This window comes from Centropristis striata, chromosome 9 (genome assembly GCF_030273125.1).
Source record: "Centropristis striata isolate RG_2023a ecotype Rhode Island chromosome 9, C.striata_1.0, whole genome shotgun sequence".
Lineage (NCBI taxonomy): Eukaryota > Metazoa > Chordata > Actinopteri > Perciformes > Serranidae > Centropristis > Centropristis striata.
In genome coordinates this window covers 23,264,561-23,286,432 of record NC_081525.1, presented here as the reverse complement: position 1 = coordinate 23,286,432, position 21,872 = coordinate 23,264,561, and the positions used below count along the sequence as shown (strand labels likewise).

Genomic DNA, 21,872 nt, shown 5'->3' with positions numbered 1-21,872 from the left:
CATTACTGAGTGCACCTTTAACCGGCTGATGGTCATTATGTTTATGAATGGCCGTGAGGAGAGGAGTTAGACTAACTGAGCTGACCTCCACAACCCCGTGACCTGAGAGTCGGGGAGGTGTCGTGTAATTCCTCACCATCAGAGACACAGATGCAAACAGCTGTGACAGTGTTTTCTGTTTGACTGTACGCAACTCCACAGTCTGAGAAAGCTGCCATTTCTTGGCTGCCACTGCTGCACACAATCTCTTCCAAAAGTCCTTTGCACTTTTAACAGCCCTCTCCCTCCAGGAAGAACACCAAAGCCTACTATTATATATTCAGTCAGATATGCACCTATCCAAATACAAAAATACTGCAAACATGCCTAAAAACGTGGATGGAAACTCGAGACAACTTCGGAAACAACGTTTCCCAACTACTGTGAAGTTTGGGTTTACCGCCAGTTTATGTATGCAACAAAGAGCTCTGAGAGGAAGGCATAAACAGAGGGAGAGAAAAAGAGAAAAGAGGCATGAAAAACAGTCTGATCTGCTTCTCCACAGTAGGAGCTCCAACTCTCTCCTCATCGAGAATGCAAAGCCTCTCCTGCAGGAGTGTGTGTGTGCACCGTGAGGGGGATGGGGGCTTTACAAATGCATGTTGTCTGGGGGAGGGAACTGGTCCCTCTACTCTCCTAGCCCTCCCAGTTGGGTATTTTGCTCACTGCCCCCTTGCCTTCAACACAGCCCCCCGCCCCTTTCCTTTCCCCTCATTCTCTCTTTCAGGGAGAGTTCATTTTGAGTCTTGCCCATTGTGGCGAGTGAAGGGACTGACTTGCTAAGGGGTGGCCTGGGGTCCCTTGGCTCACACTGCCAGGTCAGCCCTGTTGGAGCTAACTAAGTAACACTGGCAGGAATCTGGTGGAAAAAAGACAAAGCCTGGATCACCAATAAAGATCCCTTTCTCTCTCTCATTGAGTGCATTTGTTATCGCTTTGTGTGTGTGTGTGTGTGTGTGTGTGTGTGTGTGTGTGTGTGTGTGTGTGTGTGTGTGTGTGTGTGAAAGACAAGGCCGAGGGGGTGATAGTGAATGGGAGATAAAGAGCAAGAGAGGTAATAGAGAGAGGGGGAATCATTAAAAAAAGTGGGAATGAGCTGATTAAACACGGCCAGTTAATTAGTTCTCCTCTTTAATAAGCAGAGGAAAGAGTTAGCAATTTTCACTAAAAACCTGGAGGGTTGGTGAAAAAATTGGCGCTGAAGGGATCGGTCTGTAGATCAGCAGACTGAAAATTAATTCACATTTTTGTGACAATCGATTAATAATAAAACGAAATATTTGCAGGGAGAATGGTGCTAGTCGGGTTATTATCTTTGGGTTTTATGGCAATAAGTGATGGAATTATTTTTTGCCCTTTAAGAAACTAAATGGATAATTGTAACCTGTGGTAAATAAAAACATTATTCATATTGTTGAGTGTTAACAAACTTAACTTTTACCATGACCTGGATAATTGAGAATCTTCACAGACATATTATTCATATTGAGAATCCAAATTTACCTGTGTGAACTGAAAGGAAATGGTTAAACCTTCAAGTACATGATTTGGGCTGCAAAATAGCCAATAGCCAATTACTCCGCACCTAAGGTGACATCTTCACATTTCTTATTTTGTCTCGCCACCTTTCCAAAACCCTGACATTCACTTTGAAGTGATTTAGAACTGATAAAAGGCAGCAAAACCTTACATTTGAAAAACTAGAACTGGTGAGATTCACTTGTTTTGAGTGAGTTATCAGCATGATAAGGCGATTAAAAGGTTGGCAACAGTTTCACTTTCAGATTTATTAGGTTTAGGCATAGAAAGTGTGTGTTTAGGTTTAGTAAATAAACTATTTGTTGTTATATTTAGGAAAAAGATCATAGTTTTGATTAAATACATTGAAGTTGACAAATGGCTTAACTACATGGTTAGGTTTAGTCAGAAAAGGTCATGGTGTGGATAAAATATCTTCCGGTATGTTGGGACAACAATATAATATAAAAATGACTTATGAAGTGACTTTTCCTCTCACAGTCTTGCGGTTGTAATCCTTTCAGTTTTGCACAATTATGATACAGTACACGGACATGTGTATGCATGCATGCACACCTGCATTTAGCATCCTGATGTTTATCTCAGGTAAAACTGATAACAGAAGGATGTTGGTTGCTGGAAAAAATGTCAGTTTCTCTAATCTCACTGTGTTTAACAACATTGCACTTAGATAGCACCCAAGGACATGTTCAGTCCAGGTTCTTAAGGGGCGCTCAGCATTGTAGAGCAGGTCAAAACGAGATGCAAGCTGGGATAGCAAAAGCAGACACAAAAAGGCGAAGGCTGAAGAGGCTGCAAATCACTGCAAAACCAATTGCAGTCAAGGCCAAGCAGAGAGAGGCCTTCTTCAACTGGGAAATGTGGGAAACAGATCAAAAAGCGGTCAGATAAATGATCTGGCCACGACAGTACAGACAGATTTAAACCACAACAGCTGGTGCAGAAGGGGAAGAACATCAGTTTTATGCTCCGTCCCAACCGCAGTCCAGCAGGAGCCAAGAGAGAGTGCAGAAGGCTGTACTTACACAGGCAAAAGAAATTAAAGGGATTTGATTGAAATGAATGGGAGCCATGTTGTTCAAAAGCTCTGGGGGAAAAAAACACATCCCTGAAAATGTTTTTTCTCCACACATCTTTCTCCCAGCAGGCTTCTAGCGGAGATGAGTTAGATATGGAAGTAGACTGCAGGTAGATTCAAATAAAGATGAAGGCAGACATCAAATGATACAAGATTTCTGTTCAGGTCTCTGTGGGGGTCATTTGGCAACTGTAAAAATGGACATGACTGGGTTGAAAGAAAAGCTTAAAATTCTATTTCACAAAGTTAACTGTGACCTGAGGCCAGAAAACCAGATTTGACTGCAGTCACATTTCTCACAATTTCTCACTCAAAATTAAGCTTGGGTGCCCTAGAGTACATTTTTTGTCACTGATTAAATCTTTACAAATAGCACTGTCTCTCCAGGAAAATGTAGCATCGAAACAAATTTTAGGTCTTCATTTGCAAGACAGTTGAACAATAATACAATGCCTGCACCAATGTAACACTGTCATCATCATGCATATTAAAAAATAAGTTATTCCCCACAGCTATGGTCTGTAAGTAACTTGACGTTTTACACATATTCAAAAACAAACACTTTCGTTAATTTAATTATTTCCATTTATCGTCCGGTGTTTGATACAATAATCAATAGCCGTGTTTCCATGAAAGTCTAATTGAATTTTGAAACAAAATTTTGAAATGTCGCATTAGAAAAAAAGAGAATTAAGGACGTTTCCATCAACTGGTTTAGAGCAAATAAACAAAGCTGCATTAACGTACTTTGGTCAGAAGATGGCAGTGTAATGTATTGCTATAGGCTAATCTGTCAGAAAAAAGGTGAAGAAGAGTTTGCACAAGACATAAAAAAAGAACAAAAAAAGAGGTTGCTAATGGGACAACTTTAGCCACCTATTGGAGAAAATATGTCTAAAGAAGTAGAGTCAGTTGGGCAACTTATAATTTTTCTTTCATGTCAGCTCATCTTGATCGGCAGAACGGAAACAGCTGATCAGTCATAAGTTAAAATGTTCGCTACACCAGAACTTATTCACAAAAAGCGTTTCCACCTCCAATGTATAATATTTCTATTCTATTGTAATGCAAATGTATCCTAATGTCATCGTTGTGCTTTAGCATACCAAAGCTTATTCAACAATGCTAAGTTCACACTCTCATTTTCAGAGTCGTCAGACCACTGTACAGCTCACACTACACAACCTGCTGTCTTGTAAACAGGAGGCTTAAAGTGGTTGTAGTTTTTGTGATTGACCAGCGACATGGGGGTCTAACAATACAGGATCTTTCACCAGGAAGAATCAATGATAAATATATATTGTGATGAGTTGGTCAACCAATGGAGATGTGGGCCGTGCGAGTTTGAGCTTTATCCAGTCTATTGTTAAATCTTACCAGAAAATATCACAGTTTCAGGCAGATGGATCAAAAAAGTGGCAAAGCAGCGTTCGAAAAAATTAGTTATTATTTACAGAATCATGTGCAATAGTCTGTCTTCTCCACTCTCTTTCTCACACACACACACACACACACAGCTGCAGTTTTCTGTCTCCCAAATACACTTGTGTCTCACTGGCTGTAGCTCCCCGACAGATCCAGATATTAAGCATGCCAGATATCTGGAATTTGTCTGCGATGCATCGGTGAGCCCCTTGGCTCATATCTTTGAACAGTTCATACATTGTGATCGCCACTCATGGGACCAAGCAAATGGCGATTTGCCTCTGATCTAGGGCTTTTGTCTGGGAGCAGCAAAAACTGTCGGGGAGGGGGGGGGAATCAGGGCTTCAGTCATAAAGTGTGAACTAGCCATTAAACCATGAAATTATATATAATATTGGAATTAAGGTTGGGTTTTTTTTTTTTTTTTAATCATGATGAGACAAGGTTTTCGTTTGACAGCAGCTCTTAAAGTCCCAGTTTTGTTCAACAAGTCTGGGGACTTCAGCGTGTCTGATGTGTGTTCACTTTGGAGGTTGGAGACACTGTTGGATACGAGGGGCGCCGGAGCCTCTCAGTGCCTGGAATCAAGCCAAAACATACAAGCAGCTCCACATTTAATGAAAACGTGGCCCTTTGCTCTGTTCTCTCCTGCATTGTGACAGGATGATAAAGGTAACAGTCGACACAACTGGGCTGTTTCCCCGGGTTTTAGACAGGCCGAGACTCATGAAGACTGATATCGAAGTCTTTCCAAGTTTTAAAACATTGCAGACGTCGCTGTGGGACAATGCAGCTGTTGGCAGAGAGCCATGTTCCTCCATGAAAAATGGACTAAAGATATACAATTCTTAATTTCAATGTCATAATTTCACTTTTAAATTACAGAAATGTTCAGTGTGGAAACTAGTTTGTGTACAGCCAAAGGTTATCACATCAGTAACTATGTTTATTTTAAATTTAGCATGGGTAAAAAATGAAAAAACAAAAGACAGAATACTAAATTACACACACTAAGAGAACAGTAAAACTTGGAGTTTGAAGTATTCATGTATCAGCAGCAACTTGGGACCAAGAATCCAATAACTGTGTGTGAAAGCAAGGAATTGTTAAAAAAAATCTCTGCAATAACGGTTTGGAAAAAAAGCAACTGTTAAAATGGAAAAAGAAGAGAGGTGCAGATAGTTCAGCACAGCCTCGAATGGCTCATAAACCTGCTGAGACACATCGGGATTTATGGTTGGACTGAAAACGAGCAGTTGTGCCATTGCAATGCAATGCAAGACTGGTTAACGCAAAGCACCTGTAGCTCAAAACGACCCCAACATGCCAAGAAGAGAAAGGAGGCGGGAGAAACAGAAGGACAAAGAAATCCTGAAAACCTGACAGATATTTAATGCAGCAAGACAACAGGAGAGGTGGAGAGGGAGACCAGGGTTTGCCATTGGTCTGAATGGGTTTAAGCATATTATTCAGTGTGGCTGCAAACCCTGATGCCAAACACCAGCACTGGAAGATCTCTCAAGGTTTTAGATCCATAAAAACCCTACACTATTTGCTGGAGACTTTAGCATTTTCACCCATAAATTCCACTTTCCTTGACTGCATCTGAACACTAAATTATTAAAGGAAAACAGCTATAAACAAAATTTTTGTGTGGAAGGAATCAGTGGCCCACCAACAGAGAATAATCACTTGACTCCCCTCAAGCGCTTGTGTCCCCTCCCCTTGTATGCTTTGCCAACCATGTATGTTAGTCTGTGGCCAGATTTTGTCACTACCATGGCATCACAAGCATGCAAGATGCAGTCAAGAAACCTAAAAAAAAAGGTGTCTAGTTGAGATCAAAATGAAGACCAGTTTCAGAGATGGGTGTGATTTGAGCAAGGGCGCCCTGGCCTGATTTGGCTAATCGTCATTGTTTTGGTTTTATAGCCTGACCTTTTGCTGTTTTTGGTTAACTCTCTCTGCTCTCTTCATCATAATTTTCAGGTGGTTTTCAGCAACGTTAAAGTGAGCAATTAGCTGGCAAACACAGTGGAGCATAAAGTTAATTTACAGCTTGTTTACATGGTTTTTAATGGAGGTTTTACATTAGAAAATGGAGCTAATTCGTCACCCAGCAACCGCCATTTGCCAATATATCTAGCAGATGAGATATAACATGAGAATAAAATGAGAAAAAAGGAGGAAATAAATTGCACAAAAAAAAAACAACCAGTGATGTACTCAGCCAGTTGCGGAAAATCAATTAATTCATCCAATCGTCCAATCATACCCCAATTCATCAGCCCCAGTATAAAATCAACTTAGGAGCAGCCACTTTGCTAACATTGAAGCAAAACATGCCATAAAAGACACCGTAACCATTGACTGCATGAACAGATACTTAACCAAGAACCAAGAGTTTAGTATTCTACATCATAATCCATTGTAAAAAGTTAGTTAGTTAGTTAGTTAGTTAGTTAGTTAGTTAGTTAGTTAGTTAGTTAGTTAGTTAGTTAGTTAGTTAGTTAGTTAGTTAGTTAGTTAGTTAGTTAGTTAGTTAGTTAGTTAGTTAGTTAGTTAGTTAGTTAGTTAGTTAGTTAGTTAACACCTAGGAGAAGCTGTGTCCTCATCCCAAGGTGTGTTTTATCATTCTGTGATTCGCAACACTGGACTAACTGACAGGGAATAGTTGGTTAAATATTATGTAACCCCTGTGCCCCGAGGGGTGGGCAACAAAAAGATCCTCATTATATGCTCAGCAAAACAAGTGCAGGAATGTGCTTGGAGATATATTTGACACCTAAGTATTTATTTGCCCTTTGGATGTGTGTTATTGTGAAGAAAAATGTTATACACGTGTTCTTCTTTTCATAGAATATATACTGTATACTTAAAACTACTGAACACGCAGTCAAGGTGAACAAACCCTGCTTGGTGTGCTATAGCATGTCAAACTGGATGTAGATACATATATGAAAAGTGAAAGGAGAGGGTGAATGAGAGATAGTAATAGTCAAACATGCAGCAGAGGGCCTGTGGTAACCTTGACTGTTTGAGCACACAGCCATGCAGGCAATGCAGTAAGAAGAGAGAAGGCTTTGAAGCTGTACTGCAGAGAACCTAGCAGGAATTCTGATGTCCTGCTGTATATCCTCTAGCCCGTCTCCCCTCGGTTTCTGCAAGTGATTCAACATAAAGTGAGGCAACGAGAAGAAACACAGCAGCTGAGATACGAACAAAAGACAAAGAAGTAGAGAAAATAAAGGCAGGTGGAAGACATTAAGATATGCTAAAACATGCCTCATCAAAATTTCTCATCCAAGTGAAAAAAGCAACAAAGCAGGAATCGAGGCTCTGTGATAGCCCCTCAACTGGTGTTGCCCTTGGACCAAACCCAACCCAGAAAATCACAGTTTAATGACAGTGTCGGAGCTGCCCTAATTTTCTCTCTTCCTGCACAAACCTCCGTTCCCCTCAAATTACTATCAATATTCAATTAGGGGGCTGGGAATACTGGACAAGCCTGCCTCAATAACAAACCACACTTCTCTGAGGATTAAGGCCCTTAAAACTAACACAGTAAAATTTCCTTTATAAATAATCAGCCGACGGGACCTAAATACCTTTTCGGTAAAAGCCAGTGAGCTGGTGTTTTCCCACAGCGATGAGTGATCTCTTTTTGGCTTCACCATTAGTGACAATCTATGCACGCTGCTTCGTTTTCCCAACAGTGATCAAACATGTGTTGCTGTAACTGAGGCTGGAAACATGTACCATGCTTCTGGCTCCAGCGGGCGGGCAGCACCAGGCCCGTGTTTTAATAACATGGAAAAAGGGAAAGGAGATTAAATTTCATATTTAGATCCAAGTCCAAATTGCCGTGTAAAACCCTCCTGCTTTAAGCTGCAGAAAATGTGACATGAAATGCTCATTAGTTACATATAGAGGGAATATAGTCTTCTTTCACAGCAACCACTAAGAGTTGCATGGCAAGAATCAGTGTCATAAATCATTCAGAATGATATAAAATAATTTGTTAATGTTGAAGACTATTTTTAACCATCTAATTTATACATAGTGAGAGGATGCGTGGTCTGAAAGACAAAGCCAGGCTGCAACAAATCATATGCATCAGCAACAACTCAAATTTGAGGAATTTTCAAATAAACTGTAGACTGACAGAAGTCATCACTTTGCTCAGAGAATAACAATTACTGTAATTATCAATAAATTTGTCAAATATTTTCTTGTTTAATTGTTTGGTTTATCCACCTCGTTTTTGAATATTGAAGTAAATAGCTGTCTAACTGACTGTGGATAATAGATAGCTTTTACAAACCCACTTCAACTAATATCTACATAAACCAGTATTTGATAAACTTAAGGAGAATTACTTTCGCCCTCGGCAGTTAGCCACCATGGTTTACCACTGAGGCCAACTAACAAATTGCTACTTCCACTAACTCACTGGAACTTACAACAAAATTACTTTTACAGTAGACCCACGAAAATAAGGTGGAGAAAATGCCAGAAAATAATTTAAAATGCCTATACCAGTTTTTTGAAACCCATAGATTGTCCGTTTTAGATGATATAAAACAAAACAAAAAGGAAAATTCCTTATTGAGAAGCTGAAAACACAATTTCTGTCATTTTTGCATGAAAAATAACTTTGACAATGAATTGATTGTCAAAACATTATTCATCTGGGTCTGTTTAATAGGGTGACTTATTGTTGCAGCTTTAATGATGCAGACAAAACAATGATTAAATACAGAAAATGATTAATCCACGACAACTTTATTGCTGACCTACAGCAAACTTTACGGTTTGTAGTTGCAATAATTAGATTGTCAACTGAATTCACAGAAACACACTGAACTTAGTATAGTGGATTGTAGGATAAATACAAATAAAAACCTTTAAAAGTTTCAAGGGAATAGCTTTAACAACATAAATCTGAGAGAAAAAACATCCTCTGAAAAGTTGACCTATCAACTTAAACAGAGTGGCGACTGTACTCCCTTGTGTCCCCTGATTATTGAGTAACTCAATGACAGATTGAACAAGGTTGACCCAGTGACTCAGAAGCACTGACAAGGAAAGCCTCAAATTACACATCTGCCAGAGAATGAGGGGTGGAGCAGGGAGAGGTAGGATTACGTTTTAAACAGAGAAGCTGGGATGCTCGCTTGATAACAAAACCGTCTGATATTTTCCGACATAGTAGAGCAAGAACTTTTGCATTTTAATGCCAAAAAAGAAAACACACAAGATTCGCCTTGAAGAGATGATGAATGTCATCTGTGATTCCAGGAATCAGAACTTGCATTAAAATCTGCGGACCTGTTTGGATACAAAAAAAAAAATCACAGTGTGGAAAATCACTGCACAGGAAAAAAGGGGAAAATTCCAAAGAGACAGAAAGATAAAGTGAAATCCAGTTCAACGGACACACCTGGAGACTGGCCACATCTGAGCATCAGTGCAGGTGTCCACACAGACAGCATAGCTGACAGATGCCTGCAGTTGTTTTCACAGGCAGATGCAGACTGTTTTTACTGGATGCTCATCTCTTACATTCGTGGAAACCACTCTGACAAATCCATGAAATGCACCGCTTCAATCAAACTCATGTTAGCTACATGCCAAGTCAGATTTTCACAGCTTGTACAACAACATGATTGCCTCAAAGCTGTTTTCCCACGATAAAGGGTGAGGACGCCGAATGCATGTTTTCATAAATAATCAGAAAGAAACTATATGAAAACAGAATGAGTCATTCAAATAAAGTCAGGAAATTAATTCGCATTTGCAGCTGATAGAACAAATTTACTCTCATATGAGAAATGGCTGTATGCAGCACCAGGAGAAGAAAACAAGAATATAACAGAGCAAAAAAAGAACATAAAAAAACAGCAGCAGCAGAAAATGACAGCAAGAACCAGAATGAGACACAAACTGGAGCTCGAGGAAGGATGAGCGGTGACAAAGGCGGATCCAGAGGGATCAGAGGAAGCCCTCAAAGCCGACTCCCAGAGCCTGGATGAAGGCGGCTCAGTGTGGAAGCAGAGAAGATGAAACACCATTTGGGGGCTGGGCCCCCCGCTGCCTCGCCTCTGTGTTCGGGGCCTGTGAGCTCCTCTGCCTCTGAAGTGCTAAACACCCCCCTCACACCCTGCAGCACCGGGCACTGCACCCTGCACCTCCTGCCATTTGGTGACTCGATGCAGGTCTGCACGCATGGACATGGCAATGTAGTCATTCTCTGTGCTCACATGCAATGTTTAAAATAAATCAGGATGTAGGAAACAATTATTTTCATTATCAATCAATCTGATTGTCTTTTTGGTTTATTATTTTGTTTGGTCTATGAAATTTAAGAAAATAGTGAAAAATGTCTGTTTGTCTGACTGACCCGAAACCCATAGCATTCTGCTCATCAACACATAAAGAGAAAAAAAATAAAAATGAGAAGGCGAAATGAGGGGAATTTTGCTGTTCCTAAACAATTAATGGATGTATTGTTTCAGCTCCTATTCAAATGGCTTGCTTTCATAACCCAAAGATCTTTTTAATTGACCATCATGAAATACTAACAATACAAGCAAATATTCACATTTCATAAGCTAAAAACTGTGCCATTTTGGGCATATTTGCTTCTAAAATTGAGGAAATTGACTGACCATTTAAGCTTTATCATTAGTGATCAATCAAGGCTTATATAATCTTATTTAGGGATACAGTGATTATGAGCATTATGGGGATACTATTAACTAGAAAATGATTGTTATGTCTTCAACAGTAAAGAAGAAAAGGACACAGAAGCGTTGACCAGCTCGCCTGTGATAAACCAGAAAAAATCATGTCAGCTGCAGTCTGAGCTGAAACAATTAATCAATGAGTCTGTGATTTTTTTTTATCTGAAACAGTTTGAATAATAACACATAATTTTGCAAGTAAAACATGCCAAACAGCTTCTTCTATTTGCTGGTTTTTCCACATTTTATATCGTTGTTATCTGAATATCTTTGGGTTCTGGACTGTTGGTCAAACACATCAGGCAGCTTGAAGATCACATCACCTTTAGCTCTGGAAACTTGTGATGTGCATTTTTCACTATAGTTTCTATCGATTATTCAGTTACTCCAAACAATCATCAGTAGATTAATTAATTAAAAAACAACAGCTGCAGCCCTGGTGTAGACAGTGGGGTTTTTTTTAATCCACATGGAGGTGCTAAAATTAGATGTTATTGTTTGAATTTGTCATAAATAGTGTCAGTTCTCCTTGTGTCCAAAAACCTGATTTTCAGATTGGGTCTCTGCTGCAGCCAAGTTAGGTAAAAATGGATTTATTCCAGTTTTTTGATGTTCAGGAGACCTACATAGCACAGATTCTCAGACACAGGAAGGCATGCTGAATTATAACCAGCTTTTGTAACTGCACAATGGCCTGTGTGCATCTTTATTACCAGGTATGAGTCTTCTGTCGTTGGATGAGGGCCAATCCGCAATTAAACATTGGTTTATGGCTGATTTCTCGTTGTAATCACTGAAGGTGACAGTTCATTCACCTTTTCAGTAGACACACGCACATGCAGTTAAGGTGCCGTGATGCCTGATTGTAAAAAAAAATCGCCTTTATTAGCAGATTATTTAATAATAAAAGGTGAAACACAAACCGGCCAGAACACCAAACCTCCAGCGTGTTGATGTCCCAGATAAATGAGCCCCAACTTCAAAGCGCCTGTTGTTGCACTGAAACACTGGCAACTGAAGAGCTTATTGTTTCGTAACACTATAACATTTCTGTCAACAAAGTTTCCCCCTGTAATTATTACATTATTTTGTTGTTTTGACAATCCTGTTTGGGTCTTTAAATCCGCTCCAACTTGAAGGCATATTTTACGCAACACGAACAGAATTTAAACACATTTCTCCTCCACGTTTACCTGCATAGTGAAGACTCCCAGCTCCTGAGAGGACAGCTTTTTCATCTGATCGGCCAAAACTTGCGCTTCCTCCAGGATGGAAAACTCCGAATCGGCTCTGCAATATCCACAAGAAAGAGCCGAGCAGATCAAAACGAAGCTCCACGAAAAAGCCAACAAGCCCCGGTGAAACCGAAGGCGCTTATCCCGGAAAGCAGCGCGCGTATTCGGCGTCAAACCCAGAGGTTTCTCCCCGGTCCGCCTCGCCATGATGGCTGTGGGTCTGCAAGCTGGAGAAACACGGAGTCTGAACTGGTGGCGGAAAAAACTTCAAGGGAAACTACTTTTACAACTTTGCAGCGTAGGGGACGTGTGCCCTTTCTCTCCGGTACAAGTCTCCAAAATTCCCAGCAGCCGAAACCATTGCAGCTCCTTGATATCCCTGAAGAGAGTAAAGTAGATCCATGCGTAAAAGAAGACACGGGGTTTCTTTTTTAAAACGTTGTCGGTGTTCCGTCTTCGGTCAGTCGCTCCAACTCCTGGAAGTCTGGCAAAGTGTGTGAGCCGGAGATCCACCACAATGGGGGTGAAAGTGGGAGGCGTGGAAACACAAGAGTCCTACCGGCGCCTGGATCTCCGGATCAATGGATCCGGGTTTCGTGGTGCCTTCAACTGCTGCTGGGAAAAGAGACGTAAAAATGTAAAAATGGCCGACGTGGAGTGGCACCCAAATACGCAAATAGGACGAGGAAAGTTGATCGTTTTAATCGGCCTATCCATTTAGTTACCGACATATGAAGAATGTATAGCCTATATTCACCCGTCTGCAGGACTATAGCAAGGATTGTATGAAAATCAGAGAAATGCCATAAATCCAGGTCTCCTCAATGCATTCACTCCTACCTTTTGACAAGACACCAACATCTCTAATATGTAAATATTTTAATATATTGACATTTTATTGATCTTGTTAACTGTAAACTGCATGTCCAAGCATGAAGGGCCAATGCAACTTCAAAGCTTTTTTCACTTAAAATTCTGGAAGGGAATTACAAAATTGTTTATTAAAAACTAAGAAATTAGGCCAATGCAGAAGTGCCAAAAACTGCAGTTCCTTAAATGGCCGCTTGAGGCTGGCTCCCAAAGCAAGTAAATCCTTATAGACCCCCATGATAAAATGCTCAACTTTACAGCAGAAATAATTTATGTTTTAGCTAATTTATTTTTATAACAACTGTACAGGTGTGTTTTTTTATATATATAACTCATCAATTTAAATGATGTGTTTTTGCAACCAGGCTTGATTTGGCCTGCCTTGGATTAGCAAGGAGTCAGCCTCCACACTGAGCTTCACAATAATGCCTCAGAAAAATGTCACAGAGACTACGTCCATGTTTACCATACAGTTTATGGTAGAAACATAATAGAACAGTGGTCAGTTTTGGGCTACTATAGAAGCAAAAATGGATCCTTCTAAATTTACATTTACATTTATTTAGTCATTTAGCAGACGCTTTTATCCAAAGCGACTTACAGAAAAAAGGGAAAGAATCAAAATAGTGCAATAAGAGCCATTAGTGCAGCAATAAGTGCTAGTGACAATTCTTTATGGAGTAGAAGTGTAGTATGATGTTAGCAGAGAAGGTACTCTCTGAAGAGCTGGGTCTTCAGGAGTTTTTTAGAGGTAGAGAGGGACGCTGCTGCTTTGGTAGGAATTGGTAGTGCGTTCCACCAACGGGGAACAAGAAACGCAAAGACTTAGGGTTGCCTTGGACAAACGGGTGGCAGAGCCAGGCGCCGTTCATTGGAAAAGCGATAAATAAATCCTACACACTTGCCATTTAACTTCGCTTTAAAATGGCTTGATAGTCAGGTGATATCAATTTATTCATATAAATAGCCAATCCCAAATTTGCCTTAAAAAAGGGGCTTTACAGCACAGCATGCAACACCCTTTGTCCTCAGACTCTTGGTTCCAAGATGGAAAACCTCCACTTCAAAAGTCTTAAGTAGGGGAAAAGCTTCAAACCTAGACCCAGGGTCTAAAATGCTGGTCAATAAATGCCTTTCATGTGTGACTGATGGTTAAAGTCACCCAATGCCTCTTATTGCAGGTATTTCATTCTTCACCATTTTGTTCAGTTTAATATGCAATAAAGGACACTATTAGATGTTGACTCCATCATAACTTTGAATTGCCATGTATTTAAAATAATTCCTGGATAAATTGCCCTCAAAATAACTCTTTTATGTGATATGTTTTATTTCTTTTTTTTTTTTTTTTTATCTTGCAGGGTTAACTGCTATCCAAACAAGGCCTTTAGTTTTTTTATCAGGCTTTAGGGTCATTTTTTAAAATCTTTTTTGCAAGTAACAATGTCAGTATGTGGGATCAGGTCTTTAAAAAAGAATTATAGATAACAACAAAGAAAGGGGAATAAAGACATAATAGAGCAGTTGAGGTAATAGACCACACAGGTACATAGAGAGAGCATCTGCTTTTTGGCATCTAACTAGTAAACTGATGACTTATGCTCTCTGTGATGATTCAAGCAAAAGTGGGTGTAGCAAACAGCTACAGAGACTCCACTCCTATAACAATCCACTTCTTGTTTTTGCTTAACTCTGTCTGAGCTGCTTTGAGGAGGAGCAGAGGCTTGTGTATTTGGGCAATTGACATTTTGATTTCTGACTGCAGAATACAATATTAAATATTCTTGCAGTTTATGATGTGAGCTTTTGTGAGTGTAACAGCATGCTAACTTATCCAACAGTTGACTTCCAATCAGAGCTTCCTCTTTCTATACTTCATTGGTATTTTCTCAACTCCTCTCACTGCATCATCTTGTAATGTTTGGTAGATTTTCTTGTTAACCTCTGTTGCATCCAGTCACAAAATATCATGTCTTTTGATTTTACTAGTTTTATCCTATTTTACTAATAGAAAAAAATCTTATTACAAGTTGTTACAGAGTGAAATTCCCATGAACACTTATTGGGCAAAGTAAAATTTAAAATGTAGATTTAACTTTTTGCTGCAGAGCTGAAAGTGATGTTTGCTGTGTTACTGTCAGATGAAATGGGGAGGATATATATATATATATATATATATATATATATATATATATATATATATATATATATATATATATATATATATATATATATATATATATATAAATATACACATTAGCTCCATAGCTGTACACTACTGCAAATATAGAGTAAATTAAGGGGACATATTATTTACAGATATTTATAGGGGGTGGAATGTCTCAGTGTCCATAAGATGAAACCTACAAGTAATAGGGTTCATTTTAAAACTAGATGTTCATCTTGGTGATGATTTTCCCTAAAAAAGTAATTAATTCTTTACCAAATCTATCCACAACATTTAGAAATAGCCTGTGTAGGCAGACAGATGAAAACATCCTTTAACCCATAAATCAAGCATACATAAACTCTTCATATGTTTATCGCTGATGTAGCCATGGACCGATCTCAGCTCTGTTACACAAATGTTTGCAAAGAAAGTGATACGTTTGGTGTCAGACTCTCTCAAGTAGCTATAATACCAATAAAGTCCTGTTGGCACCAAATGTGTGATGGTTATTTTAAAAAAGTGTTCATGATGAGTAACCTTCTGCAGAGTCAACATATATAAATATATACTTTTTATGCTTTAGACAGTCAGTCTAACATGTTTAGTCATGGTTCTTAATCATAGTGAGGATAGAGCAGCCTGCCCACCATGATCGCTCCACATTGCAGTCAAAATAACTTCAGTGCCTTGTAGCTGAAATATCGTCCGTCAAATGAAGAAGTATTTTTGGTCTGTGGTGTCTGACAGCCTCTCATTGTTACATGGATTGCTGTAAAGCTCAATATTGCAGTGGAAAAACAAATTTAAATTAATATAATAAGCTAAAATGGAGATGATGTGGAGATTTTTTTAAGAAAAATGTTCATATTATGGCTCCCAGTGGTGCTTTTTCCTAATTTGAACCTTATGAAATCCTTTTCTTTTACCAAAAATGTCATTGTTTCTAATTTCTGTCTCAAGATTGAATTCACATGGATGGCTCCGCTTGTGAAATACAAGTGTGATTGATGCCGTGGTCCAATCCTTTGCAAACCAGGGATCTGCAGCAGGAAAAGAGTTCCTGCCTCCAGACTTTCTACGCTGCTGAATGGGTCGTCTGTCTGTGTCTTTGGCTGCAGACGCCATCAGATGTTTGCATGGCCGTCAGATTCTTTTAGACACTTACAAACACAAGGATGTTTGTTGAGTGGATAGATGTAGTGTGTGCACCACATACTTTATCAGTTCTCCAGAAATCCCCATTTGCTTGTGTTGTCTCACCTTCAACTCTCAGTTCAGCAGAAAAACACTAGTTTATTTGCAGGCCTTTATTTATTTATAAGGGCACAAATGGTCACTGTTTTTAAAGGGAATTCATTTCCTGAATTGGTTGCAATATTTGCACAGGAGAAAATATATAAAGATCCTTGTGTAAACATTAGTAAGAGTGTATGAATTAACATAATTTGAAGTAGACTAAAATAACTCAAAGTAAAAATCTAAATGCCACTAAACTTTTTCAAATTATATGGTCAATTTCTCCTCTCAGCCACAGAAGCAGAACTGACCTCATCAAAGAAGGATTTTTTAAACCTACCCAACTCTCTCTGCTCTACACCTGTTATTTGTGTGTGTGTCTGCATGTGTGCTTGTTCGTGTGTGTGCATGAGTAGTGAAACCACAGGTGTTTCTGGTTACAGCACTGAAGCAGAGATGTTCAGAGAGAGGAGTCAGGGTCAGAAATAAACCCCTCAACATGTGGCCCTTTTGCATCCTGGATTTCGGTTAAGTTTAACAACTTGAAAAACAATAAATAAGTAAGTAAGTATTTGATTACTTACCGGGAAGTTTCATAGGGCCGGGTCCGTAACAGCATGTTGGCATGAAAGTGGGGATTTGCAGAGAGAGCGGGATATGATTAAGAGACCTTGGGTTGTATGATGTGAGTGGCCTGGAGGTGATATAAGAAAGGTTTACAAGTGAGAAAAACAGGCTAGAATAATAAGTTCTACATTTCCAAAGTTTGCTCTGTCAAAGTTGAATGAAGAGGGTTACACGGTGGTGTAGTGGTTAGCTCTCTTGCCTCACAGCTAGAGGGTCGCCGGTTTGACTCAGGCCTGTGGCTCTTCTGTGTGGAGCTTGTATGTTCTCCCTGTGTATTCTGTCCAAAAACATGCACTTGTGTTTAATTGGTGACTCTAATTTATTGAATGAGAGCGTGATTGTCTGTCTCTATGTATCAGCCCTGTGATAGTCTGGCGACCTGTCCAGGTTGTACCCCGCCTCTCGCCCAATGTCAGCTGAGATCGGCTCCAACCCCCCAGACCCGAGTGCGGATAAGCGGTTAAGGATAATGAATGAATGAAAGTTGAATGAAGGTGAAGGTGGAGGTTGTGGCCAAACAGTAAAAAAAGCTTGAATTTATCCATTGTACAGGCTTTACTAACACTGAATCGGAAATTAAGCAGAAGTGTAATGTGACGATACCTTAATAATCCATCCCTCTGTCTCTTGTACCCAGAGAAACCAGTAAGAGTGGCTATTGCAGCAAAAGTTGCATGATACCTTGAGAAGCACGACCAGGAAAGGGGTACCAGTGCCAGAAAGTGTGTGAAAGTGGTTTGCCCCTGCATCACATATGTCCCATGTTAAAAATATTAATTTCATACAATATCATTTTCACTGTCCTGGCAGGTTACCTATGACTGTACCACTTGCTTTCAAAAGCAGGTCAGGGTGCTATATAAATACTGTGAAAGTATCAAAACACACTAAATCTATGCAGAAATGCTTAAACAAGCCGTTAGGATTTCTATAAGTTGTTCATAGCTCATAGATATACTCCATAGAAAGTCCTGGTACAGTGTTGATACAGTTATTCCCCACCTGCAGTGACTGTGCAGAGATGCTGACACACAGATGGAAAATGTTTCAATTAACAATGATTGCAGTGATGTTCAGAATGTTTTGAATTTTATTTCTACACCCTACCAGGATCAACAGAAAGCTTATAAAAAGGTATGATGAATCCAACTGCAAATCGATCCTTTACTATTGAGATTGTTGGCTTGTAAAGCTGTAAAATATGTGGCACAAGTCTCATTGGGTTTTTTTTTTTTTTACTTTATCTCTTGGATCTTTTTCAGTCTGCAGCTCAGCCAAAGCTATGCGTCTGTTTGTAAAATTACTAATCCTGACTGGCTGTCTGACTGGCATGTCTCTGTAGAGAGAGCACTGCTGGTTTATTCAGAGCAAAAATGTTTCATTACACAAGAAAGCGGGTAGGGGTCTTCATTTGTTTTACAGGATTACCCCATTTGCATTATTTTAATTACCGCACAAACCCACAAAGCCACCTGGTTTGGGAAGATAAAGGGGAGAAAGTGAGGCTGATTAGTCCAGGATTCAGGATTTGTGAATATATTAAATGAGATTTTGGGGCGAGATGCGGGGAGGTCCTGTTCAAAGCAAGAGACAGGAAGACTCTGGGGTTTCACATCTGACTTCAAAGGCAGCTCTGACGGAGAGATTTTTATTGTACACACGAACAGGAAATTTTTGGCCCGGGATCTAATATTACCTGTGGAAGTCAAGATTAGATTTAAATCCAGATTCAGAGAGGTTGCACAGCTTCTAATACAAGAGTGCTGTTCTGTTAGTGAAGGTGTCTCTGTGTGTGAGAAGTAGGCAATGCTACAACTGGAGTTTCTTGTGCTGTGTAAATAAAGCCAAAGCCAAATGCAACTGACAGAGCATGACAATTCCCCACTGCAATAATCAGTAAACACAGGGGTTGATAGTGACACATAGAGGCTTGTTAGGCTTTTACAGCAGCACTCCTCCTGGCAAAACAAGGCCCTTACATAACGCAGTAGGTATGCTACACAGGTTGAAATGAGCACCCGAACACTAGAGGCACACAGAATATCCACTGGAAAAATCACTCTAAAGAATAGATGCAGTGAGAGAAATTTAACAGAAAATCTATTCTCTTAATGGCTGTATGATTGTGCTTTTGTGCTAAAATGTGCATTAATTCATTTCTACTTTATATAGTATAGTATATCTTGTCTGACCAGCAGCCAATTAGCTTAATTTAGCATAAAGACTAAAAGCAGACTCTCTCTTCACCTCTGAAGCTCACTAATTAAGCTTTAGCTTTAACAGAACATGGCCAGACTAGCTGTTCCCCTACTGATTCCAGTCTTTAAAGCAATTGCAAAGACTATTTAACTGACGATTGTCCCAGGATCCACAGTTTCCACATGAAATCAGACAAAACAATTTGGAGCCTTTCTCTACATGTTCTCCTGCAAAGTTTTGCAGTTTCTTATGTTTTTGTTATCTGAAATGTCTGACCTTGACTATACTGACTTGTATTTGCACAAAGTTGGCCACTAGAAAGGTGTTTTCCCATTCCTCTGCTGAAAGGGGAGATGTCTGTTCACTTCACCAAAATCAGTGTTTCAAAACATACAACAGGCAGTTTGATTTTGTAAATAACATCTTATAAAGCCGATCAAAAGTCATAAAAGAAACCAGAAACCTCCATTGCAGAGTGGATTTGTCAGCACATTGTAACATTGTAGTAGATATCGTAGCAACCCTACAGGACTATGGGGGGATTGATGGGTGTCTGTTGGGGGAAGGATTTGCCCCTAGTTCAGCCTGATAGGCCATTTTGGGTTAAGAGGGCGGTAAGCGGGAAGCAGGAGGAAAGAGAGCGAAGTTCTAGGAAATAGTGGAGGAGAGAAGCTGCTACACTCCACAGTTAGCTGCTAGTATTCGGCTACTAGCAATTGTTATTTTGGACATTCCTCCACCCCTTTATCAGCCTGTTAAAAAGGATAATAAAACCCGGTTCTCCGGTTAAACGTCAGCCCCCGTGTCTTCATCATTTCGCTAGCTAACCCCCACAGCGTCGGCCGCAAATGCCACAATATTATTGTATGTTTACAACCACTAACACTGCGTCAGCCACTGCCAGTTACAAGCTAACAAGCTAGAAGATGCTAACTACCCTCATCATTCTGATATCTGACATCAACTGCTAAATCTCTGACGTTTCCTCTAATGGAGAAAATCGACCAGACATGCTTCAAAATGTGTCTTAAATTGGAATATCAACTGGCCCTTGTATATGTTTTTATCTATTGATGAGTAGGTCTTGTCCCTTTAAACTTTAAACTTTTTAGCTTAAGTGTAACAAAATTCAATCCCGTGGTAAAATTCAGCATCGCAACCTTTAGTTTTAATCTGTATTGAATTACTGACTTTTTCTTCTCTTAAAAACATGATGCTGTATTTCTGTCTACATGTGGCCTATACAGCCCTACAAATAGCCCTTTTGAAGAGAGGCTGCTTATTTCTCATGATAGCAGATTTATAACACAAGTCACACCTCGTGGCAGTAAGCGGTGTCTGTTTCAAGTATAAAAGAGTTTCATAAACATTTAAATAATTGCTTCCATTAATTATGGGTAAGTTGATTGACTGGAGGGGTGATGTAGCATGACACTGGTTACGAGACGTCGCATGAGTCTCCTCACCGCTGCTCTTAGCCATCTCTTTCTTCACAGCTGGTCCTGGGTCAGCCTCAAACCACTCGGAGGAAACATTTAGGGTACAGCTGCTCTTAATACTCCTCGATGATTTCAACAACATCATCATGTAGAGAAAAATCATCACTCATCCTCTCTTGATCTAACCAGCGAAAAAAAAGGCACAGTGAGTTAGAATAATGACTTATCTGTGATATACACTCTCTCAAGTGATAAACTAAAAGTGTAAAGGACAAATCTGGACTGATCCCGGCTGACAAACCAGATTTTTCTCTCTTGATGACCACGGTGCCAGAAATCGTTTTAGACGTAAACAACCTCCCAGTTCCCAGCTGACTCGAACTCACTGGCAGCATCAGAGCTTCAGCTTCAGAGTCTCTGGGCACCCGTCCATCTGCAGACAGGAAACGCTCCGGGGACAAACTAGCTAGACCCAGTTCTTCTTAATGCATGACAGACCCCTGTGATCATACGGCCATGAAAGAAGGACAGAGGCAGAGGAAGAAAAAAACAAAAATGGATCAAAAAAGCAAAGAGGCTGGCATTGTTTAGGGGTCACAGAGAGGTGCGGAGACACAGCTGTCTCCGCACCTCTGCTTGTTGACCTATAAGACCTTTAAATCTTGACACCATTATTACCAATGGCCTTTAAAACAATAATAACATTTAACTTTGTCTTCTTGAAGAGGGGGGTAGCATGACAGGGGTGTATCTCTGCATATAGTCTCAGTGGGCCCTTTGACCTGCAATGTACAAATAGCAATAAACAGCTGAACACTGCATCTGTAAAGGTTATAAGAAATGCGACACCCGTTTTAAGATCTTCTATTGAGATCGCAATGTGGAAGTAAGGGCGGGACTGTGTTTCTGTTTTTTATTTTTTCTCTTTATGTTATTCTCACTCTCACTCTAAAATGTGTGTTATTTTTGTTTTTATATTTTAATATCTGTAGGACCGTGTATCTTTAATGTGAACTGCCCCCCCCCCCCCCCCACCCCCCCACCCCCACCCCAAGAATCACAACATGATCATTTCAATATATTTTTCAATGAAAAGGAAGATAATGACGCAACAATGATCATTCCCTCCAATATCCTGGATCATATTGCATTTGCAGTATTAGTCAAAATATAGCTATATTTTTTCATGGGAAAATATATACAAATATATATAAAAAGCAACAATGAACAACATAAAGTTGAAATCAAATTTTTTCTCTACCTCTTTCC

The 21,872-nt window shown here is 39.7% G+C and overlaps 1 protein-coding gene across 1 annotated transcript in view; it reads right to left on the bottom strand.

Annotated features, from left to right (window-relative positions):
- cachd1 (cache domain containing 1) overlaps positions 1-12,587 on the bottom strand; it is a 104,778-nt gene extending 92,191 nt beyond the window's left edge. The window contains exon 1 of the mRNA XM_059340924.1: positions 12,021-12,587. Coding sequence (XP_059196907.1) covers positions 12,021-12,269 — 249 coding nt within the window. The 5' untranslated portion in view covers positions 12,270-12,587. The remainder of the gene's footprint in view (positions 1-12,020) is intronic.
- Between the last annotated feature and the right edge of the window lie 9,285 nt (positions 12,588-21,872).